The sequence below is a fragment of the Dermacentor andersoni genome, chromosome 1 (assembly GCF_023375885.2).
Source record: "Dermacentor andersoni chromosome 1, qqDerAnde1_hic_scaffold, whole genome shotgun sequence".
Classification (NCBI taxonomy): domain Eukaryota; kingdom Metazoa; phylum Arthropoda; class Arachnida; order Ixodida; family Ixodidae; genus Dermacentor; species Dermacentor andersoni.
The window spans coordinates 6,480,145-6,499,136 of record NC_092814.1 but is presented as its reverse complement, the minus strand read 5'-3'; the positions used below and the strand labels follow the sequence as shown (position 1 = coordinate 6,499,136).

Sequence of the window (18,992 nt, the reverse complement as noted above, 5' to 3'; positions counted from 1 at the left end):
CATTCATAGTATATCTTCTTAGCTTTTCTTATGTCGACGTTTAGTTTATTGCGATACGTTTTGAATTCTTTTAGAGCGGCTAGGTCACGTGTTTGAACAAACTTATGATACATTTTGTTTTTTATTTTGATTCTTTTGTGAAGGCTCGTGCTGATCCATGGCTTTCGGATTTTCTTTTTGTTTAATGTGTGCGATACGATGGGAAAATTGCTATCGTAACATGTTTTGAGATAGCGAAAGAAAACGCTATCTGCGCAATCAGAATCCTGTTCTGCGTATACGAAAGACCAGTTCGTAAGCGATAGTTCCGAGCGAAATTTCTCAAGTGTGAGCTGGTTTATGACTCGATACGTTGTTTTGTCGGTGTAGTTAGGTTTGTTAGGTGCAGTAGAGAAAAGAGCGAAGACTGGTAAGTGGTCACTGAGGTCGAGTGAAAATAGGCCTGAAGCAATCTTATTTGTTGGCGCGTTTGTTATGCGAACGTCCAGCAGTGTGGCGCTATGATCAGTGATTCGGCTGGGCAGCCTAATGGTGTTCGAACAATGATATGTGGATAGAATAGTATCAACCTGCACGGTGGCTGCGTCATCGCTTATCATGTTGACATTTATGTCACCCATCAGAAAAAAAGGCACGTGCAATAAGCTTAACTTGCATATAAGGCTTTCAAAGGTATCAAGAAATTCAGACTTTCTGCTCGTGGGTGGCCAATACACTGCAGTAACTGCAATATTTGGTAATCGTATTGTAATACATTCGAGGCTAGTGGTCACGAACGTTAGCTCATCAATGACATCATGCGTAAGACAATCTTTCACATACAAGGCTAATCCTCCCCCACGATTGGTAGTCCTGGTAACACCATTGTATATGTAATAGTCTAGCTGTGAAGGAGTGTCATTCGGAGTGAGCCATGTTTCGGAAAGCAGTACAACATCAAATTTTATAGCTAAGGAATCAAGGAACCTGCTGAGATCAGAAATTTTGTTTTTATAACGCGCACATTTAGATGAAAAGCACTGAAATGCTTTCCAATATGTTCGGCAGCTTTGTTAAAACTGTCCGCATCATAGTAATGACAACTGTCAAATAGAGCCATTTCGTAGCAGATTGAGTCATATAAAAGTGTCAGTTGGGTACTTAGTGACACATTACTTAGCACCTCCGATGATTCTGTTTTCCTGGCAAGAACTTTGCCATTATTTGTCCATACGTACTTCCATCCAACATCACGCTTCTTAGCTATAGCAGCACCCAGGAGTTGTTTCCCAAGCTGAGTTAGGTTTTCATTAACAAATATAGGATCGGTGGACTGGACGCCAATTTGGTTAGCAGAAAGACGCGCTCTCTTGGCTTTAGTGAAAATAGCATTTCGCTTTTCTCGGCGAACAAAGCGTACAATGATATTCTTCACCTCGGGGTGCTTAGTTCCTATTCTGTGACAAATATCAATATCTGTGGAAGTTATGGGTTCCCCAACTGCAGCACAAATTTTCTGGACTACCTCAGAAGGATCACCTTGATTAGACACACCCTTGATTTCAAGGTTGTTTGCTCTGGTATACGCCTCCAAGTCTTCAACTTTCATGCGTAATGTCTTTGTTTCCATCGCGAGAATATCGTTAGCTTTCCGTGCTTCTGCGAGTTCTTTTCGCAACGACTTTATCTCTTCCGTGAGTGGCTTAATGTCATCACAGACTGAACTGCAATAGTCCACACTTTTCTTAAAGTCGCGAAGTTCCTTCCGTATTTCTCGCTGAAAGACTTCTAGCCCCTTAGTCATCTTTCAACAAAACAGCAATAACGAGACAAAAAAAAGGGTCGATGGTGTTTGGCAGCAGTGCTAGCAACAGTATAATTAAGATGAAGGAATGAATCCTCACCTGCGTACAGAGAATGCTTGTTACTGATGTGAATCCTGCGAGCACTGCTGCCAAACTGTGGTCAGAGCAGAAAGATCCCGGCTTATATACTGTCCGTGGCCTAGAATGCCGTCCTCTGCGCAGGCGCTTCCGTTCCGCAGCACCAAGCCACGTGTCGATTTGGTAGGACTGCGCCGCGTGTCGACACGATCTGTATCGCTTGGGCTGTCCGTTCAGTGCTCCAGTCGGTGGTACCCGTTGCAGCGCGCGGCGATAAAGATCCCAGCAATGTGATGAGCTGCGTACAGGGAATGCTTGTTACTGATGTGAATCCTGCGAGCACTGCTGCCAAACTACTGTACTAATGTACGACCGACAAACTAATGTACCGACTGCGGGTCACCTTGGCGTGTCACGGACTTATGACTGCGTTTGTTGGCGCTTCTTTTGGCCTGGTCTATACCGTGACGTCTGCCTTTATGTTGCTGCGCGTGACCTTTGTCAACAACGGAAAAAGCCGACCACACTCCCTGCTGGTCGCCTTCAACCACGTTACGTACCATCAGAACCATTCTTCCGTGTAGGTGTTGATCTTTTATGCCCTTTTCCTACGTCTGCTTCGGGAAACAAGTGGATTGCTGTAGCAACAGACTACGCCACCTGATGTGCAATCACACGGGCTCTTCCGACAAGCTGTGCAACCGATGTTGCCGACTTCCTCCTAGAGAACGCCATCCTTCACAACGCCGCCCCTCCACAGCTCCTCACCGACCGAGGCCGCTACTTTCTTTCTAAAGCTGTCAATGGCATTCTGCACTAGTGCTCCACTAAACACAAACTAGCTACTGCTTACCATCCATAAACGAACGGTCTAACCGAGCGCCTTAACCGCACCCTTACTAACATGCTGTTCATGTATGTCTCCGCTGATCGTCGCGACTGGGATGTGGTCCACGTCACGCGTCTTAAGTTGTATAACTCGCCCGCCTCCTAACCGGCACCGAGCGGGTGCTTCAGCCGCCGGGGGTCATGTGACACGCTGACGAAGAAGTTGTTTTCAGCTGGATCGGAAGAAGACGGCGCTCTGGAGTTCGCGCGCTGTCTACTATTTTGTCAGCTGCTACAGTTATTGTAAATGTCCTGTAAATATACGTCTCACTGTTTTTAACCCCGTAACAATATCATCAGCCTCAGCGACGCAATCGTTTTTTAACGCCAATATGACATCAGTTATCTCATATTAACCAGTGGGTGACATAAATATAGTATTTTGACAGTGTGTTTTCACAAATGTTCACAAGGTATTTTAGCGCGCTCATCTGCGGAAGCACCCACATTAATAAAGTGTTCGTTAAACAAGTTTGCGACCTCGTTGTCACTCATGGACTCACTTTCATGAAAAACATGTTTTGGCAAACTTGTTTTGCCTATAATGTCCCGGATCGCTTTCCATACAAGGCGACAATTTCCCACAATTCAGAACATTTTTTCATGTACAGTTCTCGCTTTGCATTTTATTAACAGCACTTAATTTGTTCCTCACTTCCTTAAAAATTTGAAGATCACCTTCTCATCTTGTGTCTAAGAACTTCTGGAAGAGTCTCTGCCTGTGTTTAATTCTGGTATATAATTCATGCAATATCCAGAGTATTGTTGTTTTTTGTGTTTTTAGGAGCTTTTAGCGGAAAGGAGGCATTGTAGGAAGAAGTCAGCCTCCTTGGAAAGCCTCCTGCCGCCTGCGCACTGCATACTGTCTGGAACACCGTGGGCAGTGCGGATACGCACGAGCATGTCGATCTCAACTGCCATCGAGCTTCTGATCACATTTTAATGCCACGAATGAGACCACCGCATCATACAGCGACAACAAGCGCCGAAAGCGGCACGTAGCTTTTGCAAGTAGTGAATCCGTGCAGAACTAGTATGAAGTGCTACCATTTGGAATACGCGAATATTGGGCACGGTGATACAGAAAGAATCTTGTTTGCTGAAAATCCTCTGCCTTTTGCTGTAAACTTCTGCCTCCTGCGCACAGCAAACTGCCTGGAATAGACCGTGGTCATGGCAATCTGAACTGCCAACGAGCTCCTTATCAGTTTTTGATAATGCCCATCAGACCACCGCATCATACAATGACAACCAGCGCAGAAAGCTGCACGCAGTTTTTACGCGAAGCGCCTCCGTGCAGAACGAGCATAAAGGGCCAGCTAATGGACTGCGCGACCACTAGGCACGGTGGCATCCTAATAATGCTGTGCGCTGACAATCGTCTACTTTTCGCATGCAGCTAGAACATACTACCTAGACTACTACATACTACTGCATACTACCTAGAACACCGTGGTGACTGCGGCTAAGCACGAGGATGGTGATCCCAATCGTCATCAAGGTGCTGATCAGCTTTTGATGCCGCCCATCAGACCACCCTATCATACAGCGACAAGCGCAGAAAGTGGCACAAACTTTGGCAAGTAGCGGCACCGTGGGGAACGAGTAGAAATGGCCACCCTTTGGAAATGGCCACCCTTCTCTATTGCAAAAACCATCGTCTTCTAGTGCCCTCTAGTGTGAAACCAGCGCGTTTATTTAAGCGAAAGCTTTACTGGCTGCGAACTTGCGATATTGCCGTGGCCATGCTCCGAGGAGGCACATGACGTCACACTGCGTACCTCGTCAGACCGTGCTCCTCGTCATTGCGTTCCCCTGCGCCCGCTTCACCAGCTGCGTCGCACGCGTGATAACATATCGGAGGATTCAAAAATGAGAGTTTGCGTGTGCCGCAACCACTGTCGAGGCGGCAGTATGGACGGCGACCATTCTGATAAGGAGGAGGATGCCTGGACTTTTCATCCGAACGAAAGGAAGAGGAAACGAATCACCCAGAAAACAGACCAACGGCGCGCCGAACGACTGGCTAAACGCCGCAACATAGCTAGACAACCAGACTAACCTGGACTTGGAATCGAGATTAACCAAGGCTAACCATGATATGCCTTAGCTTTCGCTACGTATATCCTGGCATAGCCGAGCTAAGCAACTGTCGATGTTTTGGCACTAATTCGCACGGGGTACGCTGGCGCTCGCTGGGACTCACTGGGCCACCAGTGAGAACGCTGGGTAAAAGCTGCGTCACGCTGGAAGAGACGCTGGTTCAACTGCCATGACGCTGGGGCGAGCTTGTTTGTGCTGGTTGTGTTTGTGTCGCGCTGGTTCCAGTACGCAAGGACAAGCGCTGCTGAATATGAAGTGCTTTATACAATTTCATCGCTTGATACGTTACTAGTCTCTTGTCCTAAATAACGCTATATCTTAAATCTTAAAACTCTATTTCGTGTTGGAGCTTGGAATGAAGCTGCATGAGCAGCCCTGTTTATTCATGCACATTTGACACTGAAGATAACTTTCGTTTTTTTTCATTTTTCCCTTTGACTGGGTGGATAGCTAATTTCTTGAACGAAACCACGCAAATGCGGAGGTGCCGCGTTTTGTAGTAGTTCGTGCGTAACATATGACTGTGAGTTGCCGCCGTTGTCGCAGACTTCTTGAGTGGACATGAAATCTAGAAGTCGTTCAGACGCGCTCGAACAGACCCCGAGTTCGAAGACTACGGCTGCTGGATATTATCGCACCGATAACAACGCTCAGGTGAGTCGTGCGCTTCCACTTTCTCTATTGTACTAAAAAAAGTTCTGAGGCTCAAATACACACATTGGAGCTTACGGCAGCTACCCGCGCCGAGATCAATCCCCACCGACGCTTAGGCCTAGCGTATCCGCCGAGTCCGTCTGCACGCTATCAGCGCGTCTAGGCTCAGGAATGAAGAAGTCTAAGAAGGATAAATCACTCTATATTTCAGCTTTCGCATCGGTGTCCTTAAATAAACCATTTCTTCCTGTCTATAGTGCCAGCACAAGAAGAGATGAGCGCCGATGTGACGTGTCATAAACACAAGTATATGTGCTGTCGCCGAAGGCACCATAGTCAATGCGGCTAAGCACGAGCATGGCGATCTCAACTGCCATCGAGCTGCTGATACCGTTTTAGTGCAACGAATGCGACCGCCGCATCATACAACGACAACAAGCATAGAAAGCGGCACGCAGATTTTGCAAGTAGCGAATCCGTGCAAAGCTAGCACAGAGTCCCACCATTTGGAATGCGCGACCACTCGGCACAGTGGCACTGCAAGAGTGCAGTTGGCTGACAATCTGCTTTTTGCTGCGCAGTTCGTCCTCCTGCACACTGCATACTACCTGGAAAACACCATGGTCAGTGCGGTTACGCACGAACATACAATCTCAACTGCCATCGAGATGCAGATCGCCTTTTAATGTCACCCACCAGACCACCGCATCATAGAATGAGAACAAATGAAGAAAGCGGGAGGCATATTGCAAGCAGTGGCACCGTGCGGAACGAGTATAAAGTCCCACCCATTTGGAATGCGCGACCACTGGGCATGGTGGCACCACAAGAATCCAATCCAGTTCGCTTACAATCCTGTGCTTTTTCTTGAGGAGTTCACCCACCTCCTATTGCATACTCCCTGGAGGCCATTGTGGCAACGCCCGAACATGGGGATCTCAACTGCCAACAAGCTGCTCATCGCCTGTTTATGTCACCCCTCAGACCACCGCATGATACAACGGGAACGAACGCAGGAAGCGGCATGCCGTTTTGCAAGCAGCGGCGCCATGCGCATTGAGCATAAAGGACCACCCTTTTGAATGTACGGCCACTTGGCACGGTGGCACCGCAAGAATGCACTTCGCTGACAATCCTCTGCTACTTGCTGTACAGTTCTGCCTCCTGCGCACTGCATACTGCCTGGAACACCGTGGGCAGTGCGGATACACACGTGCAGGGCGATCTCAACTGCCATCGAGCTCCTGATAACATTTCAATACCACGAATGAGACCACCGCATTATACAACGACAACAGGCGCAGAAAACGGCACGTAGCTTTTGCAAGTAGCGAATCTGTGCAGAACCAGCATAAAGTGCAACCCTCTGGAGTACGCGAATATCGGGCACGGAGGTACGGAAAGAATTTAGTCGGCTGAAAATCCTCTGCTTTTCGCTGTGCACTTCTGCCTCCTGCGCATTGCAAACTGCCTGGAATAGACCGTGGTCACGGCGGCTACGGGCGAGCATGGCGATACAGCTGCCATCGAGTTCCTGATCAGCTTTTGATGATGCCCTTCAGACCACCGCATCATACAACAACAAGCGTAGAAAGCTGCACGCAGCTTTTACGCGTAGCGTCACCGTGCGGAACGAGCATAAAGGGCCAGGCAATGGATTGCGCGACCACTACGCACGGTGGCACCCTAAGAATGCTGTGCACTGACAATCGTCTACTTTTCGCTTGCAGCTAGAACATACTACCTAGACTACTACATACTACTGCATACTACCTAGAACACCGTGGTGACTGCGGCTAAGCACGAGGATGGTGATCTCAATCGTCATCGAGGTGCTGATCAGCTTTTGATGCCGCCCATCAGAACACCCTATCATACAGCGACAAGCGCAGAAAGTGGCACAAAGCTTTGGGAAGTAGCGGCATCGTGCGGAACGAGTAGAAAGGGCCACCCTTTGGAAATCGCCACCCTTCCCTATTGCAAAAACCACCGTCTTCGAGTACCTTCCAGTGTGAAACCAGCGCGTTTTTTAAAGTGAAATATTTGCTGGCCGCAAACTTGCGATTTCGCCATGGCCATGCTCCGATGAGGCACATGACGTCACACTGCGTTCCTCGTCCTACCGTGCTCCTCGTCGTTGCGTTCGCCTGCGCCCGTTTCACCAGCTGCGTCGCATGCCTGATAACATGTCGGCGGATTGACAAGGAGAGCTCGCCTGAGCAGCAACCACAGTTGAGGCGGCAGTATGGACGGCAACAATTCTGATAAGCAGGAGGATGCCTGGAATCGACACCGGAACGAGATGAAGAGGAAACGAATCGCCCAGGAAACAGACCAAGAGCGCTCCGAACGACTGGCTAAGCGCCGCAACATAGCTAGACAACCAGACTAACCTGGGCTTGCAATCAAGATTAACCAAGGCTAACCGTGCTATGCCTTAGCTTTCGCTACGTATATCCTGGCATAGCAGAGCTAAGCCACTGCCAATTTTTTGGCACTGGATCGCACTGCGTACGCTGGCGCTCGCTGGGACTCACTAGGCCACCAGTGAGAACGCTGGGTAAAAGCTGGGTCACGCAGGAAGAGACGCTGGTTCAACTGCCATGGCGCTGGGGTGCATTTGTTTGTCCTGGTTTTGCCTGTCCTAGACAACATAGAATGGGGAGGTGTCTTATCGGATGATGACGAACATATTAGCGTGCGTTTTTTCAGTACTTTCAGGAGTTGTTCGCTTTACATGTTGCCGACACGAACACGTTTAAGGATAGGTTTCTGAGGGCACTGCCGCGACTCGACGATGAGCAGAAGGATAGGTTAGAGCTGCCAATAAACGAATCAGAGGAAGAAACGGCGATAGCCAATTTAAACCCTGGTAAATCACCAGAACCGGATGGGTTAAGCGCAGCGTTTTACAAAGCTTTTAACCGCGGAATGGCACCAGTATTGACTGTCATGCTTAATGAAGCTTACGAAATTAATGAATTGCCACCGTCTTATGCAAAATCACGCACTGTCTTAATCCCCAGAACTGACAAAGCAGAGAAGATACGACAAGTAACAGCGTACCGGCCAAGTGCACTCACAAATGTGGATTAGAAAATGTATGTGAAGGTTTTAGCGCGAAGATTACAATCAGTAATTCAGGAAACCGTTGGACCGCATCAAACGTGCGGGATAAAGGGACGAGCTATTACGACTAATATTCACACAGCAAGATGCGTGCTGGAGTGCTGTGATATTAGATAGCCGCATGGCCATCTTGCAACTAGACCTTGAAAAAGTGTTCGACTGTGTCGTGCATGAAATTTTGCTTTGCATACTACACCATGTAAATGTTGGCTCTGTTATTCGCGAGGGTGTCACCCTGGCGTGTTGAAACTGCACGACGACTTTGATCGTTAACTAGAGTTTGGGGGCCGCCATTAGCGTGCAGCGTTTGCTGCACCAGGGTTGCCCCCTTATTCATGTTTTGTTTTGCCTTTACATAGAGGCGATGTGCTTAAACATCGTGAAAAAAGATTCCTGGCTTTCGGTTGCAAGCAGCATAAGTCAAGCTGCTGGCATATGCGGATGATGTGGCGGTTTTTTCAACAAGCCGGGAAGGTGCACCTGGGGCTATTGTATGTGCAGAGGATTTCTGCCAAGTCTCAGGGAGCAGAGTGAACTTAGCCAAGTCACTGGGGCTCAGGCACGCAGAATGGCAATCAACGCCCGACCGCATTGCAAACGTGTCCTGGGTGACGACCCCAACGAAGTACTTGGGAGTACCTGTAGAATGCTATCGTGATAGCGAGACATATTGGACAGCGCAGACGGATGATACACGTGGAAAGGCGGAAAGGTGGAAAGCAACGAACTTATCGATTTTTGGTAGAGCCACCGTGTGCAATCTGTTCTTTATATGTAGGCTATGGTTTGTAATGCACGTGTTACCTTGTGCAAGACTCAATGTACAGAAGCTGCATTTTCGTGTGGGCTGCGCAATGGGAAAGGTGCAGCCGAACGATTTTGTTCAGAGGAGTCAAGAATGGTGGATTGGGCATGGGACACCTGTTCTTGCGATTGTTAACAGGTTTTTTTTCCTTCGCGACGTCAGCGATCTTTTTTTTTGCGCACCACATGCCAAGTAAGGCTCGGGCGTGCGTTGCCAGACTTTGTTGTTTCAACCGAAACACGCACGGGAGGTATTTTTGCATATTTTAGAGAAATTGTCGCAAGTGTACGATTCCTTGCAACAATGTTTTCAAATGAATATTTATCTACTGTCAAAAAGAAAAAGTTTTACGACGATTTGTGTGACGTTGCTGTGCCGGAACCCTTGTACAGAACCTTGTACAGTGGAGGCCCTGATAGGGATGTGTTAAAGAGAGTAAAGAAAATGCAAGTTGCGCCAGTGGTTAAAACCTTTCTTGAAGTTACACACTGGAACGTTGCCAGTAAAAATCTTTTTACAGGAAAAGGGCTTATTTCTACCATGGGGATCTCCCTGCCTTATCTGCAAAGAAACAGAAGCAATAGATCACGTTTTTCTTCATTGTTGGGGAGGGGTATTTTTGGGGGGACGCACTACAAGGAACGATAAAGACTCTCATGGAATACGGTATCTACCCATTACTACGAGGATGGAGTTCCGTTTGATTTATTAATGTTAATGGGCTTCCACAGTATTTGGCACTTTCGAATGGCAGGATACTACTGCGATCCTGACGCACGACCTACGCGAATTTATTTCCGTGAAACTGTCCATCGGTTTGTTGAGACATTGAAGCCCGGTGCCGATACTTCCGAGTGGCTGTCAAGAGTGGAGCCATTGATGGTTCTATATGAATTTTATTGTGACGAAGCCTGCCCCCTACCTGGCTGATTATGTCAATACGACGTGGTCATTGTATCCTGTAAATTTTAGTTTGTCTATTGCTGTTTTTTGAAAAGAGTGGATTTTGAAAAGAGTGGAAAAGAGTGGATTTTTTGAGAAGACATGGATTCCCAGACTGCGTTGGATGGGGGGTGCGTCGGCGCCCGGGTCAAGGTCCTTCATGTCCTTTGCACGGTCGTCCCTTGGGATTGCCTCCATCACTGCAGTGCTGTTAGAGGTGATTTTGTGCAGGCTAGGGTTCGACGCTCCAAAAATGCGTTGTGTGCGCTTAAGTAGGCCAACAGTTTCTTGCTCCGTGGGCAAAGACTTCAATCCGTCGTCAACATAAAAATCTCTTTCCACAAACTGTCTGGCATCCGTGCCGAGTTCGTCCCCTTCTCGTGCTAGCCTCTGAAGCACACACTTTGCAACAGCTGGCGAAGGACTGTTACCAAAAGCGTGCACCGTCATCCGGTGTACTCCACAATGTCATTGTGAATGTCGGTTTTACGGAACTAGAGAAAACGCAGGTAGTTTTTGTGGTCTTCGTGCACGCTGAAGCAGTAGGGCATCTGTTGAATATCCGCTGTCTTTGCAACGAGGTCCTTCCTGAAACGGATGAGCACACCTAACAGACTATTCGTCAAGTCTGGTCCAGTGAGCAGAACGCTGTTCAAAGTGGTGTTCTCGTACTGTGCACTAGAATCAAAAACAACTCCAGCTTCACGTGTATTCTGTGGATGGCACACGCCAAAGATGGGAAGGAACCAGCATCCTTCTCCCACTTTAAGGGGTGGAGCTTCTTCCGCGTGGCCTTTTTTGATCATTTTTCCGTGAATGCCACGAAATGCTCCATTGCTTCTGGTTTCTTCTCGAGCGTGCGTTTCAAGGTGGCGAGGCGAACGGGAGCTAGTCTCTTGTTAGGAAACCGCTGTCTCGGAGAACGAAAAGGGAGGGGCGCCGCCCACTTGCCCGACTCATTCTTCTAGGACTCAGTGTCCATAATTGTCAAAAACTTCCTGTCCTCCAGGGAAACAGAAGGTTCGTTGTCATCCTCAGTCACCTCGAATAACATGTCTGCGATGTCACAGCGGTCTTGTATGGCTGAGTGAAGAACAAGCTGGGAAGCCCGCGTGCAGTGTGATTTAGCGATGTTTTCTTTAACGAGGAAGTGGCTGTGGCAAGGTTTTAGGAGAGAAGGGTGAGCATTTTCGAGTGCATTAGTTTTAAAGTTGCTAACACAGTTGGCCGTGCGCTGGCGGTGAACGCAGACATCGGCTACTATTACCCAGCCAAGGTCGAGTATTTCGGCGAAGGGTGCATCAGCCGGTCCATAGCCAACATAGGGAGTGGTGGTCACTGCCGACATTAATGGAGCGGCCGTAGAAGTACAGGCGAAGTTTCATAACGGCCCACACCACCGCAAGGCACTCTTTTTCCGTGGTGGAATAATTCTCTTCCGCACGCGAACGGGTTCTGCTTGCATAAGCTATTACTCGTTCAGCGCTGTTTTGTCACTGTGCGACTACTGTTCCTAAGCCGACATTGCTGGCGTCGGTGTGAACCGCTATCAGGGCGTCTTCCTCAAAGTGTCCCATGACTGGGGGCTTCTGCAGGCGTTCCGCAGATCGTTGAACACTTGTTGCTGTTATTGGCCCCATACGAATGCGACGCGTTCCCCGGTGAGGCGCGTCAACGGTGACACAATTCGTGAAAAGTTCCGAATGAAGCGTCGGTAATAGGCGTAGAGTCCTAAAAATTGACTAACTGCCTTTTTGTCAAATGGCGCTGGAAAATTCTCAACGGCAGCAATTTTGTCGAGACCAGCCCATACACCTTCATTGCTTACCATATGACTGAGGAAGAGAAGCTTTTCAAAGCCAAAATGACATTTTTCCGGCTTCAGCGTGAGACCGGCAGATCAGAGGGCTTGAAAAACTGCCTGCAGTCGCCTCCGGTGCTCGTCAAAAGTTGCAGAAAATACAATAACATCGTGCAAGTGTACCAAACACGTTTGCAACTTGGACCACTGAAATGTTGCCGTCGCGGAGCACAAGCCGAAGGGAAGTACCTTAATTTCATAGAGGCCGTCAGGTGTCAGGAATGCAGTGATTTCTCGGTCTCTCTCTTCAACTTGTACTTGCGAGTACCCGCTCCTTAAATCCATCGAAGAGAAATAACGTGCATGTCACAGTCTATCGAGGGAATCGTCTATACGAGGTAGTGGAGAAACGTCGCTCTGCGTGATCTGATTGAGCTTGCGGTAATCAACGCAGAAACGCAAGCTGCCATCCTTTTCTTATTTTTGACTAACACTACTGGCGACGCCCTAGAACTCTTCGACGGCTGAATAACATCGTCTTCAGCATTCTGTTTACCCGACTTTCTATGGCTTCGCGTTCCCTTAGGGCGCAGGCAGCAAGCTTGGGCCAACATTGATAGTAAGATCTGGAGGCAGACTGGTGGAATCACCTTGCTCTACAGTCAAGCAGTCTGTGACCTGTCTGAACTCTTCGACGTACGAGAATGTCATACCTCTTGTAAGATGCCGGCGCTCATGGCTAAAGTTTGTTACGAGAACTTGTGTGCGTCCATAGTGTATGCTGACGACGCCTCTTGAAATTGATATGCCATGGCTGAATATCAGCGCCGGAATTTGTTCGGCGACAGCGTTGGAGGCGCTCGGTATGTCGCATGTCACCGACAGCCGGGAGCATGAGCGCAGCGGAAATGTCACGTCGTCATCGGCGACGCGTAAAGGTCGACGTCGCCGCTCTGTACAGAGTACAACTGAACCTGGACCCATGGTAAACTTGACGGACCTGTCCGGAATGTTTATAATGGCAGCGTATTCACGCAGAAATTCCATTGCCAAGATCAGGTCTTTGCAGCACTTCGGCAAAACAACAAAAGCAGCGACGAAGGCCCAGGCACCGGTAATAATTCCAGCGGCTATAACTTCGCCTGTGAGCGCCATCAACTGGCCTCCTTGCAGTTCTTATATGGGGCCCGTCCACGGAGTCTTGACTTTCTTAAAGCAATAGGCGAGTTTTTTACTTATGATAGAGAAATCTGCGCCAGTCGCAGATTTGTCACTGGCCGTCCGTCTATGTAAACGACGAGATCGGCCCTAACAGTTTCCGTTTGAGTGGGCGACGTCGTATGGCCCGGCTATACTGATGGCGTTGAGGGTGTTGTAGCATCTCGACGGGCGCGAACCTTTCCCGCAGAGGTCGCTGCTTTTAGTTTCCCCAATGAGGACTAGGGGACCTGCTCTGGAATATATAGGCGTAACTGCGACGGTGCGGTGAAATTCGCCGTGCAGGTGACGGATGTCGGGGTCGACGGTACGGTGGAGCGAGTGGCTGTGCTGGCGTGGATACGCTGGTGGCGCGTGGGTTGTCCCAGCGGGCGCGAGGGAATGTGGTTGCAAAACTCTGGTATCCAGGGTCACCATACGAGCAAAACGGTAAATATAGCCCACTTTCCCGCAATGCAAGCAAAATGGACGTCCGTCGACGGAGCGCCACACGTCCGTCTTGCGAACAAGTGGTCGACTGATGGGCGGCCTTTGCGACCAAGTTGGAGTAGTCGGCGCAGGGTGGTAGGACGGCATTTCCACGGGCGCATTAAGCTACGGGGTCGGCGACAGCGGCGGTTGTTACGGAGGGGTTAACGACTCGTTGTCAGGACGAGGCAGGGACCGCGAGCTGTGCGGTGCTGACGCTGCATGACGGACAGCGGGCGAGTAGGTTATAGACCGCTGGTCTGGGAGCGATTCGGGCAAAAAAAAAAACGCTTGCCTGATTTCCTGCCATACAACCTCTACGACAGAGGCCACCGCAGGTTCTTGCGGAGTCACCACAAGCTTGCGAAGCTCCTACCGAACGAGCTCGCGGATGAGCTCACGCAGGGAACACTCACTGCCGGCGGTCAGTGCAGAGGCACCGATCGAGGCGTTGCTTCGCAGGTCGTACAGTTGTCGGCGGGTTGCGAAGAAGACCGGTGAGCAGTTGCTCCTTCACGCCTCGCATGAAATGTCAGATTTTCTTTGTTTCAGGCATCGCGGTGTCAGCTTGGCGAAAGAGGCGGGTTATTTCCTTCGCAAACATGGCGACTCTATCATTCGGTTTTGTATACGCAATTCGATGAGTTGCAGAGCCGAATCGCGACAATCGTTGTTAACGAAGGTATCCAAAAGCTCCTGCCTAAATTCATCCCAGGAAGACAGTGTGCCTTCCCGGTTCCCGTACCATGTACGAGTGCTGTCCGCCAGGGAGAAGTACACGTGGAAGAGTTTCTGTTCCGAGATCCAATGATTCGCCTTGGCGACTCTCTCATACTGTTCGAGCCAATCCTCGACGTCCTCAAAAGAATCACCGTGCATGGTCTCGGGAATCCGAGGGTGATCAACAGCTGCCTGTGAAGCGCATGCCGTTGCCGTATCTTGAGACGGATGAATGCTTGGCTAGGGGAGTTCCATGGGAATTACCTCGGGGCTAAGACCTCGGTGTCGTCGACTGTAGCGGTGCACAGGAGTATCCACGGCCGGAACTCGTTCTGGGTTCGGAATGAAAGTGCCGTTCCGCAGAGGAGTCCCGAGCATCAGGTATTGAAATCCAACACCTCCACCAATGTCTCGACGCATGACCTGGATGATAGAAACAAAAACCAGCTCTGTACTCACAGACCGCAAGAGCCGACGTGCCAACTTCGTCTTCTTTCAAAAGGAGCGTGGTCGATGCTCGCGACCTTCAATTCGTTTTCTTCGGTTGCTAGCCTTTAGCCGTGACAATATGCGGTTTTTGAGGCAGGCGCCTTCTGTGAGCGGGTATCTTCGGTCACGGTTAACTCCGCTGTTGAGGGCCGCCTACATGGGGCTCTTTCTGCTAAAATGAACAAGTGCTGGTTATTTGCAGAATGTTATCTCATCCTTAAGTCAGAGGGTAGTCTTTTAATGAAATAAAAATGGCCAAGCTCCATGTTTCGAACAATGTCCCTAGTGGCTGAGATTGCGCTGTTTTGTGTCTACCGGTTGAATAATGCTCCATGATTTTCTTGTGTTTTTTTCCCTGCGTGCGACTCCGTCAGATGACGCATGGTCGGCCAGGCCTGCTGCTTGCCCTGCTGCGGGACCCATACGTGCTGCTGGCGTCAGGTAGGCACGGAGGGGCTTCCCTAGCGACGATTATGCCGCAGCACTGTGCCGCAATGCAGGAACTGTCGGCCTGAGTGCTGTGACCGTCGCTGTGCTCGAGGCCTGCCTGCCTAGCTGGCTCAGGAAAACACTGCGTCCGTCACGCTGGCAGCTTGGTGAGTGCCTCGCACGGCAGCCAATGCAAGTGCTTCCGGATATCATTCTGTACTTAGCAAGTACATGCACGGCCCCTCACCTTGTGACGATCACGTCTGCGAAATATTTCTTGAATGTACGCTTTAAAACCATTGAAAAATTCAAACAAACGTTCGCGCACTCTTAACTCAAAGCTGGCAAGGGATTCACACAAACTGAGCCTGCAGCGCATAAGTAGCTTACAGCAGCGCGAACTCTGCCGAAAACAGAGCGTATCTGCAAATGCACGGCTTCGCAGGAATAGAACGTAAGAAAATGGGCACTCTTGACAAGAGCTGTGCTCGTACGTCGCTTGCGTACGCTAGAAAAGAACATTCAATAAATGTGAGGAGTGTATCATGTTGGATACTTCTAAGAAATTCTTGCTGTAAATCGCTCCTTGCAGGATTACCCTACAACGTCTACTGTATAATTGAAATTACAGTGGGGCCTTATCAGGCGTCCTTTAAGAAATCCCTGGGACCATCTAGAAAAGTATTAAGCAATTGCCTCGGAACTACTTACAAAACGAGTGGTACGAGGGCGAATCAGAAATTCTTTGCTACTATATTTTTTTTTTGCCAAATTATGCCCGTAAGTGCCAAGTGAACATATCCATTCCAAAGGTGGACATTTATTTGAGGGCCTGGCCTTATCTGCCGGTAGCTCCGCGGCACGATGCTGTTGTCAAATGGTGAAGATGGCGGTTGTGCTTCACACGTCTACGGGGTACGAGCAACGAAGAGTGATTCGTTTTCTACGGAGAAAGGGACGGACGCCCATAGAAATCCACAGGGAAATGCAGCATGAGGAAAGGTGTCTCGCTTTGAGAAGTGTTAGGTGGTGGTGTTGTGAACTGGAAAATAGCCATGAAGTCTTGGTGCGTCGCTGACTGGGAACATCGCACAGGGGCATGTCAAATTTAGTGCGGCGATGGGACAAATGACTGGACCGGTGTGGGGACTATGTGGAAAAGCAGTATAAGCTACGTAGTGCGTATATTTGTAATGACATTTATGTACCTTTTGACTATAATTAAAGATAGGGGCACATACTTTCTGATTCGCCCTCGTGTATTCGATGAAAGTAGTAACAGTAATGACCATATAAAAAAATCGCGTATAAAGCATTCATAATATTTTTTGCAAATATTATTTGCTACATTTGAATGACTGTGAAAATTCGACTGATTGTTTCGCAATTGAACTTCCGTGGGTATGAGGTGTCCGTGCTGTGGCGTGCCGGGCATCAGAACTGTGGATTGTTTATTTGCGTGTGTAGTTGGTGAGCCAGTTACCATATTCTGCAGCTGGCTTTAGGTTTATTTAGCTTGTTTAAGCGCCACCTCTTCTTGCTTGTGAGGGGCCGCTAGTGAACCCTCCTACGAAGCAAACTGCTTCAGTACTTAATGCACGTGACTTGAAAGTATAGTACCCAAGGTGGTGGTAATGTTGATACAAGCGGAGTTAGCCTGGTAAATATGGTCGGTAACTACTCCGCCTCCAAGTTCCAAGGAAGTGTCAACACTTTATGCAGTGGCGTTTATCGTGGAGCATGATTTGAACGTCATTCTGCAGCGCCGATGTCCGAATAGCAAAATAATAAAATTAATGTCAAGGTAGACGCGAAGAATAACTTGATTTCTTCGGCGTCATGAATTTGAATCACCTGGTTCTCACTGACCTTAACGCCTGTACCTGTCGTTTGGCTGCCTTGTTCACGTACGTATTTCCCCTTCGCTATTCTGCGCCACTTCACGGCAACGCACAAGCATAACTGAATGGGCAAAAGTTTAGTCACTTATATTTCAAAATATCGACCGAGTATCAACAAGTTTCAATTTACTGCGACGAGAGGGTAGTCCCTTCAAACAACATATGCATTTATGGCACTTAGAACATTGGCGCTGCGTTAAAGCAGCGTTTTGTTCAGAGATGGGCGGTGCAGTCACACGACAGAAGCGAATCGTATTGCACCTTCCCGACAGAGGGGCGCATGAAGAAGCGCCAAATTGAAACCGTCAAGTGATTTATGACAGCTAGCGTTGGAACGGTAATGGCACAGTGAGTGTCACGCAGTCTGAAAGTTTTTGAAAGGAGCAGGTCGGGAGAGAGAGTGTATATGCGTGTCTTGAGCGTGCTCACTTGACTGCGTGCGCAACAGTGCGTCTGCGAGCATACGCGCGTTTGTGTATGCGTGCATTTCCCTATGCGTGCACGCGTACATTTTTGTGCATGTGTGCATGCGTAGGCGCGTGTAAGTTTGGATGTGAACGAACATGCTTGGTGTCTGTGCGTAGCGTTTGTGCGTGCTCGCGCGCCTGAGCGAGCATTAATTCTCCTTACACCAGACAGATATAGGATATAAAGTTTCTTTATGCCCATATTTAAATCCACGGGACAAGAACGAATGAAACTACATTTATAGAATTACCTATTTCTGAAAGCGAAGTGGATGCAAAACAAATGCGACTGTGACGTCATATCAGCACCCTCGATTTGATCACGATGGCACCATCAGCACGGCCCGATGAAAAGCTGCTATGCAATTCACCTTCGTTGTCTTCCTTGCCTCGGCGCCATTTCTTCCAGCCAGTGACGCTCGAAGTCTGCACCTTGCACAGAGTTTCATACAATAATTACTAGAGGGAGCTGTGGGCGCTAGTGTCTACGGGAGCTGCAATTTGAGCCGTTGTACCCGCATGGAATTATGGGAAGTACGTGGCTTTGCCTAAACTTCGTCCTTCTGCCTTCAGACGTCTTCGTGACTTTGTAAACTCGCCATTTTCAACACTGTACTAGCTGCGTAATAAATAATTAAATAAACAATAATAAAATTGTCGGACGGCAGTATTCCAACACAGGACCTCTAGGTCCAAAGTCCTATATTGAAATCATTATGTCACGGACGCTTGCATCAACAAGGGACATAAAGCGCCCTTATGAATTTATTGCGGGCGAGCCAGTTCCTTCAGACGCTTGGCGCGTTTGGATTTGGCCACCTCGACAAGCTGAACCGTATCAATTAGTAGCGTTTGTGCGTGTTCGCAGCGTCTTCTGCCCTTGGAAAAGTATAGATTAGATTGCTCTGAAATTTACAACAATCAAGACACATAAAGCGAAATAAACGAAGCCACTGTAACGTGTGAAACCACATGCAAGAACATCAGGCAAATCCACGTATTACCATCATTCCCATGGTAGCTGAACGATTACCCGCCGCGGTTGCTCAGTGGCTATGGTGTTAGGCTGCTGAGCACGAGGTGGCGGGACCCAATCCAGGGCACGGCGGCCCCATT

The 18,992-nt window shown here is 48.8% G+C and overlaps 1 protein-coding gene across 1 annotated transcript in view; it reads left to right on the top strand.

Moving 5' to 3' along the window:
- LOC129380402 (synaptic vesicular amine transporter-like) overlaps window positions 1-18,992 on the top strand; it is a 1,298,997-nt gene that overhangs the window by 533,936 nt on the left and 746,069 nt on the right. Inside the window, exons 9-10 of the mRNA XM_072286030.1 lie at window positions 15,454-15,520; window positions 15,580-15,675. Of these exons, the coding sequence (XP_072142131.1) occupies window positions 15,454-15,520; window positions 15,580-15,675 (163 nt within the window). The remainder of the gene's footprint in view (window positions 1-15,453; window positions 15,521-15,579; window positions 15,676-18,992) is intronic.